The sequence below is a fragment of the Rhagoletis zephyria genome, unplaced genomic scaffold, assembly GCF_001687245.7.
Source record: "Rhagoletis zephyria isolate East Lansing unplaced genomic scaffold, Rhagoletis_zephyria_1.1 Rzeph_scaffold_04160, whole genome shotgun sequence".
NCBI lineage: Eukaryota > Metazoa > Arthropoda > Insecta > Diptera > Tephritidae > Rhagoletis > Rhagoletis zephyria.
The window spans coordinates 6,479-15,011 of NW_016161243.1; the positions used below are offsets into that span (position 1 = coordinate 6,479).

At 34.4% G+C, this 8,533-nt stretch overlaps 1 protein-coding gene across 2 annotated transcripts in view; it reads left to right on the forward strand.

Moving 5' to 3' along the window:
* Positions 1–2,848: 2,848 nt before the first annotated feature.
* Positions 2,849–8,533, forward strand: part of LOC108370335 (uncharacterized protein DDB_G0290685-like) — a 42,502-nt gene continuing 36,817 nt past the window's right edge. Inside the window, exons 1-2 of one of the 2 annotated variants that reach the window (XM_017625656.1) lie at positions 2,849–2,975; positions 7,407–7,945. In XM_017625656.1, coding sequence (XP_017481145.1) covers positions 7,519–7,945 — 427 coding nt within the window. In that variant the 5' untranslated portion in view covers positions 2,849–2,975; positions 7,407–7,518. The remainder of the gene's footprint in view (positions 2,976–7,406; positions 7,946–8,533) is intronic. The other variant, XM_017625657.1, reaches the window with a different exon arrangement.

Here is an 8,533-nt window from a genome sequence, read left to right on the forward strand (position 1 = left end):
CTACAAAGGCCATAGAAATGCCTATTGACCTACAAACATTTAAGCTCCGTATTTATGCAAGAGCCTATAACTGTTTACCTGCTGAGTATTATCCTCAGCGGAACTCACATAATTGCAACCAAATTTTGCGCACTCAATACCTTGCAGAGCACGTTGTTATAATCTCTCATAGCTCTATTGTTTACGACATTGTTGCGCACTGCCGCAGTCACTTATCATTGCAATGTGCTAATTGTCAAACGAGCGAGCGAGCAAACGCTTATTGCGCGCCATTTAATAATTACCACTGCGTCATGGTCGCTCGAACGCCTGCATCGATTGTGGTGACCACATCCGCAATTATCCCTTTGGCCTTTGACTAGGCTCATTTTGTTTTTGTTCGCCACTAATCGGGTGCGTTTCTAGTTGCAGTCCACTGGTGCTGATGCGCTTACCCTTGCTCTTGCTGTTGCTAAGCTAGTTGATTAGCAAACAATCATTACACTGACCCATTGTAGTGGACAACTACCGATTGTGACAGGCAATTACCAATACACATGGATAGCGATGTTGGAGTGAAATCAAGTTTGTACCCCAATTTCGTATCGACGTCATTTCCGACACGTTCTGGTGAACCAGTTGTTCGGCGGCGAACTGCAAAAACAATATACATACTAGCGAATTGCAAAACGATGCTCAAAATCTTTAACATAAGCAAAAAAAAATCCAATTTCAATTTGTGTGCAATATTTAAAAAAAACAATCAGCGAACTTTTCTAAACTTGTCAATCTGAGTAAAAATAAAAAATATATGTAAAGCAGTTTTATAGTTCACTAAATTTTAGTGTAATAGAGTAAATATTTGTATGGAAAAAATGAATCCGATTTGACGTCGTTTCGAGTTCATTCAAACGACTTCATTAGACCACTCGTCTTCGCTCTAAGGCAAATTAGGTAGTTATGGCTCTAACTAAAAAGCGCAAAACTCAAGAAAAACACCTTTCAACTTTTGAATTTTCATTTACTCCCATAGTAAAAATGACGACATATTTTGTTCTAGTGAGATATTGGTAATAGATACAGCATAAAATTTTTACACATACAAAATAGAAGAAAAGGTTGCGGTAGTTTCTGCATACTCAAACAAAAATTTAAATTTTTTGGATTATGGCATTATTGAAGTAATGAAGTAGTTGAGATACACTACAATTTTCCTCCTAATGCTAAGTTTCCACCAGGCACTAAGTGACAAAAAATTTAATGGAAAATTCGTGCATTAAAAAATATTCGAGTTATTACGTCAAAAAAATACTAATTAAATTCATTTACACATGGCATTCTTTAAATCTTTAAATGACTCCAATTTTATTTTATAAGAAATTTTAGGTCTGAACAACACCGATTGTTTATTGAAAATCTATTTTCGCCTGTTATTATCCTCTTATTTTCTTTGCTGTAGTTCTTCTGACTTATCTTTTGCACAGGTTAAGAATATTGCGTGCAAATAATTGGTTAACTTCACATGCCAAAGGATATCATGCTCTCCTTCTTTATTTTTGTTTCCTTTCTTGCTTTGAACTTTTTCAACAAATAACTCAACAGTTTTTGCTCGTTTCATTTTTCCTTATAAATTTTATGTATTTAAAGAGTTTATTATTGCAATACACACAGTTTGTGTATGTATATACATACATATCGCACACGATATTCAAAAGTGACACAACTCAAAATTACACGTTCGTTAGAAAATGGGGGAAAAACTATTTCTTAGGGCGGGCTAATTTTATGTGGGCAAGGAAGACTTTACCTTAGGCTTTTTCTACAAAGTATAAAAAAAATTTGCTCCACCTTTTGCTGAACGCTAAATAAAAGCTCTCTGTATATTTTTAGTGCATAATCTCAGAAATGCCAAATTGTGAGGAGAGATGCAAATGCAAATATCTGAGGGTACTCTTCATAAAGACAGGTAAGTGATATGTATTTTGGATAAAATAATAGGGTTGGAGAAATATATTTTGGCAAAAAAAAATGCAGTTTGATAGGCTATATCAAAGGGTCTGAGCAATGGGAGGCTCATCGTTTGTCCTTTTGGAGGCGTAACAGGTTTTTGGATGCAGTTGTTATACTTCGAAACCGAAAGGTTGAAATTTTTTTTTTTTAACCGAACGTAGTGTCTTCATTTTTCGTCATATGTTCGGCAGGTATAGCCGGATCTTAAAGTGTGATATGTCACTGTCTTCGAGAAGACAGTTTTTTCGTTACATAGTTCATTGACCTCAAGTACCTCGCTCTAGTACTTACTCATTAATTCAATGTTCCTACCAATGTTCGTACCAGTAAATTAAAGCTCTCCAAAAATTATTAAACTTTTGCAGAACTTACAAAAATGTTGATAATATCGAAAGCATTGGCTATCTTTACTTGTAGAGAGACCATAGGCATTGAAAAATTCGAGAATTTACAAATTAAATTAAAACTTAAATAAACCAAAAATCGTAGTCTCTAGCAACCAGTTGATATTTTTTTTTCTACAAGGAATCCAAATTCCTCTGCGGAGCACGTTTGTCGTGGAGCAACAAATAGCAACTGCTAAGGAAAATAAAACAGGACCACACTTGGAGCGTAGTTAGAAAGAACTTCCAATCGCGACCAGTGTGCATGCGCTGGAAATTCATTCAGAAATATTTGGCGGCATTTTCGCTCTCTGTTGACATTTTTCAACAAACAACATTGCCAACGACAGGTATGTTAAGCCAAAAAACAGATGTTAGCGAGCAATAAACGATGTCCGAGACTCGGCCGAAATCCACTATGCGCTCGTCCTTATTAAGCCATGCGAGGACATAAATTCAGTCAGTTATTTTCCAAACGTGCCGGTGTGAAGAATAGAAAATTCCGAGAAAAAAAGGAAATAAGCGCTCCTCGGACGGTGAAATAACAGTTTGTGCTAAAGCATCAAAACGCGCCAATCTATTAAAAGTTGGCAAAGAAGCGTTGTGAGTTGGGAGAAGTGTGTTTCTTTTATTTATTTGTGTGTTTATGTGCACATTAGACGTCCATATATGTATACACATCCAGCAGCAATTTGTTGCTTTACTTTTGATGGCACTGTTTGTGCAATAACATTCGCCGCGAGTCGAGTGTCTGTGTGTGTTTGTTTTTGTGTTTATGTGAAATGTTGGCAACTTGGCTGTCAGTTAATGTTGCAATTATATGCGTAAATTGAATTGAATTTAAATGCTTCCGTCTGACAAGAAGGAAAGAAGCGTAAACAGCAGGTTGCCGACGCGGTTGCCGACGCGGTTGGTTATAATAAAAGCGCCTAAGGAGATCAGACAGACACAGGCAGAGACAAAAAACAGACAGAGCAGAAGGAATGAAAATGAAAAGCGACAGGATAAGGGCCTATCTACTACTTAGACGATTATTAGATGCCCAAAGGAGAAGGGATTTTTTAAACGCGTAAAACTTACGATTTAACAAATTTCAAAAGGAAGTGGCACTGAGTGCGAAATTAAAAACAAAGTGGAATTTAATGCTTAACAAATGGAAAACGCAATTTAATAAAGACTTTTAAACTTATTTATGTATATATTTCGAGTAATTGATAGCAATTTGAAAAGTAGTATGAGCGTGCACGCATTCTGGTTCAATTTTGAATGGTTTGCTCTCTTTTTAACCGACTTCACAAAATATATATATATATTTTTATTCTTTTTTTTATTAATTTTTTTCCTCCCCCATTCTAATTACGTTTAAAATCGATCATTGGATCGTGATGAGATTAATGACAATCTTAAATATTTATCTGAGAATTGAAGTCGATTTTGTTTTTTGCTTAAAAATTACTTGTTCTCAATATTGCACACCATATATTGACTAAATAACCCCCCTATGTTCCTCACTCCGTATTACTTATTTTTATGTAAACCTGTGTAAATACATACGTATATGTGTATGCTTAAGGATTTCATAAAAATAAAAAGAAAACATATACATACACGTGCACCACCCGTAAAAACCAAAAATATAAAACAAGAGATAAAAACCGTTTGAAGCTCAGCCGTTGCCGCTTTAACTGTGTGCCTGCCACTACCTAAAAACACTCTTCATTCCCCATGTCCCTCGGTAGTAATTCTAGCAGCAAAGTTAACGCGCTTTCGTAAGCTCTCTGTTAATGGCTGCTTGGAGAATTTGGTCCCAAAACATGAAATATTTATGTAAAAAACGTACCAAATCCGGAAATACGAATTAAAGAAAAGTAAATTCGCGCGAAAAAGTAATCAAATTACGAATAAAGCAATACTATCAGCAAAGCACAAAACACAAAAAAAATAAAAATAAAAATCGAATGCCAAAGCGAGCAGTGGTAGTACATTAGTACGTATGCTTTGCGCCAACGGTGAGAAAAACTTAAAATTGCCAAAGTTTTCTTTCAAAAAAATTTAAAGCACTGAAAAAACTCAAAACGGACTTGCAAAATAGAAGCACAGATATGTAGACAGATTGTGGTTCAAAGAAAACCTCAAAAAAAAAATACACATTTATGCAAACATATGTATGTATGTGCTCAGATTAACTATACAGTGGACGTCCAATAAAAGGAATCTTAAGTTGTGCGCCTAATTCGTAGTTAGCATCGAAAAATTCTTTAAATATAGTGACTGTTTTTTCGATAATTTTTAACCGTTATAATGAGACTAAGTTTTTATGACCAGCTTAAATCTTTTATGATCTAAAAAATTAAGTGTGAAATGATAATAGTAATCAAAAGTAACGTTGAAAATTGGTCGAAAAAATAGAAATCCAAAAACAAAGATTATTCCTGATCGAAAAAAATTAATTTCCAAAAATAACGGTTAGAGTTGATCGGAAAACCAAAAATCCAATTTTAACGGTTAAACTATGGCTTTTATTATAAATATCATTGCCGTTACCTGCGGTCAGCTAATTTGCACGGAAATTCAAAATCATATTGTTTCCAACTAATATTTATTTATTTATTTTTGAGAAATTTTAATTTAAAATATAATTCAGTCTATAACAGAAACCACATAAATAAAAGTCTGAAAGCTTGCACAAATTTCAAAAAAAAAAATCAAACTTCATAAAATTGTCATTAAAATTTCAAAATTTGTTGAAGAATAATGTTTAAAAATGATTTTGGGTATGCAGTTTTTTAGCCCATTCAATTCTGATCAAGTCGCTATAGATTACCGCTGATTTTTATTGATTTTTTTTTGTGAAGGGTGTTGCGGTTTTTTTTTCATATAAACAAAAATTTTGATCATGCGTTATATGGAAGAAAATGTGCAACACCCTCCACAAAAAAAAAATAAAATATAAAAAAAAATTTTAAATTAAAAGTATTAAATAAAAAAAAGCATAAGTTGAAAGAAAATCATTTTGAATTTCGGTGCTAATTAGTTAACCGCACGTGTATATATAGTATTCCAAGCAAAGGCAGACTACGGAAAAAATTCAGTTCAACAGTTAGTTAAATTGAATGAAACGTTGACTACAGGCCTGGTTTTCCAACAGAAGGTGGCCATATGCCAAAATATGCAATTTTTTTTTGTCAAGAGCATGGTAGCATTTTCAAATCCGAAATAGTTTGTTAATTGATAAAGTATTACATATAACCCTTGGGGAAATAAAGCCGATTTTTCTTTATATGGCCCAGTCTGATCTACATTTCTTTCGGCTTCAGTAGCGATTATATTCAAAGTGTATGCAATCAGATGAAATCCTAGTCCTCCTACCATATAGTACCCGTAGTAGCTTTTTAAAATAAATACGTGCCCCGAAAATATTTAATTCCATTTTGCCCGAATTTGATTCTCCTTACTTGCATTTTTGAATCAGAGTTTGGGAGAAGGTAGAGGATAAAATCGTTAAGCATAAGCTGCTTAACATTTCCTCATGTATGCAAATAAACTTTACTTACATACCTACATACATAAGTATAATCAACACACAGACAAATGTACCTAACGCTCGGTGTGTATTCGTTTGAAGATCTTCAGGCGACACCTCAAGCATTGATGCAATGTCAACAGTGTCGAATGTGACCGTACAAATATACACTTACTTAATGTATGTAATATACATATTCCCAAAAAAAAAATACGGTGATAAAAAAAGCGCATGTAAAAAAAATAATTGAAGTTAAAAACACTCAACCAAAGGAGATTTTGTTTTTGCCAAAGGCTTAACTGTACATATTTGCGTGTGTGTAATTATATTTAAATACATTAGGGTGCCTCACCAAAAAAGTTTTAAGATTTGGGTAAGCTAGACCGATTTTAAGATACCTCCAAAAATCTCTTTATTTAGATTCCGTTGATAAAAATTTTAAATTTTTGTGCCATACCTTTTAAGCTTAAGCTCTTCTAACATTTGCCTTGTTTTTTTAGAAAAAAATTTAAATACTAGTTTTACTTATAAATACCTCGATTTTGGGAGTATTTTTCTGAAATATTTGGCGGAAGTCTGAAAATATATGAATTCCTATGGAAAAGTAGTCCAATTTTTTTTTAATTTTTTATTATTTTTTTGTTGGAGCATGGTGCACCCTAATATGCATTTAAATTTGCATATGTACGCATTCGTTTGGTAATGCGTGTGAGTGTGCATTTCTGCAGTAATGGCAGTGCAAAAGTGCACTAAATTAATTTTATGTGTGAAGTCACTTGTAGGCAAATGTGGATAAAAAATTACGTGAAAAGTGCATAGTGAAAAGTGAGAGGCGTTGTAGTGTTACTTGTGTTCACATTTGCAAAGAGATGCGCGACAGTACGGCGCTGAACAATCAACGAAAACATGTACAAATTCTCCAGAGCGCCATATCGTATTAAACTTTGTTTTTCATTGCAGTATTTTTTGCAATAAACTGAACATCCGATAAGCTGGTGAAAAGCAACGCGTTTGACAAAAAAAAAAAANAATCTCTCCCCTGAAAGGCTTCATCATCCGTCAAAGTATTTTTATTGAACCTTGGACCGACTAAGGTTAAAATTGATAAAATAATATTTTTCTGTGGCGATAAGTTCAAGTGTTTTAGCCGATATCATATAAATTAGTAAGGAAAGTTTTTTCTAAACCTGAAATACATATAATGGCGAGGGTTTAATGTAAATAATCGGTATCGGATACCGAAAAGGAAGTATAGGGTACCGAAATCTTTTTTAAGTATTGGGTATCGAGTATTGGGGACAATTCAGCACATCACTAGTCGCCCTCATTCTCGCCGCTCTCAGTTGTCAGCTCTACGATGACGTCACGCTAAAATTACTCTCACGAATTCTGCTGCAATCGGCGCAATCTTGTATTCTATCATTCTTGTTGTATAGCCACAACTAGGCATATATCACATATCCGCGCTGCGCTGTTTAAGTAGAAGCGGCGAGTTTTTTGTTTCCCTTCAGCTTTCGCTGCTAGGAATTTTTCGTTATTGCTTTTGCATTGTTTTTTGTTTTTTTGAAAATTTCTCACTTACTCGTTTTCAACGCACCCCGCTATTTAATATTGAGATGGACAATGTGCAACAAATACAACAAACACAACGCCAGTCGGTGCTGCAACAACAGCGGAAACAGCAGCAACACCGCCACCACCACCCCCATCAGCTGCACATGGGTGTTTAATCTCTTGGCGGTGGCCTTATTAATCCAACATGTCGCCTGTGTCACACAAGCCAGCGAGCATGTTTCCGTTGCGGCAACAGCAACAACAAAGCCGACCACCAACACCGTCATTCCATTCTCGCTCACACCACCCACAGTGTTGCTAGTGAAGCGTCATGTTGACGTTGGTGGCGGCGACAACAAAAAGGTTCAGGCGACACATGCAGATGGTGGACTCGCGAGTCGCGCTACGAGTCGCCACCTTAGCACAATCGACGCCGTCGGCAGCGAAAGCAGCAAAGCAGCTGGCGATGGACTGAATTTCGCCGCCTATGTAAACGGTAAGTTTCAAGCAAAAACATGCAACATGGGAAATTTATTTATAAAATTCCTGCAAAATAAATAAAATATACAGTCACATATATAGTCACAGGGATATACATATGTATGTATATGGGGCGTTCCATACCAAAATGAGTTTGATTTATTTCATTTAGAGATGTTGGAGCAAAAAAACCAAAACAAATCTATTTAATAGTTTTTCAAATATGAGGAAAAAATTTGAAAAAATCACACATACACACATCAAAATTCTCTATGAAAAGAAATGTTTTTTAAATTTTTTTTTGAAAAATTTTTGTTAAAAAATTACAATCGCTTAAAACTTGCACCTTATTATATTAAAATTTAATGGGCTACAAAACTGCATATTTAAAAAAAAGAAAAATTTTAAAAATTTGTAAATTTGTATGTACTCGTTTTACTCAACATTGGTGTAAAAAAATTCATAACTCAAATTATTACAGGGCACGCCATAATACTATACTTAAATAATGTGCAATACTCAGAGCAACCATTGTGATTTTTTTCAGTTTTTTTTAGATGGCATATTTTCAAAAACTATTTTTTTTATCAAAAAATGTGTATGT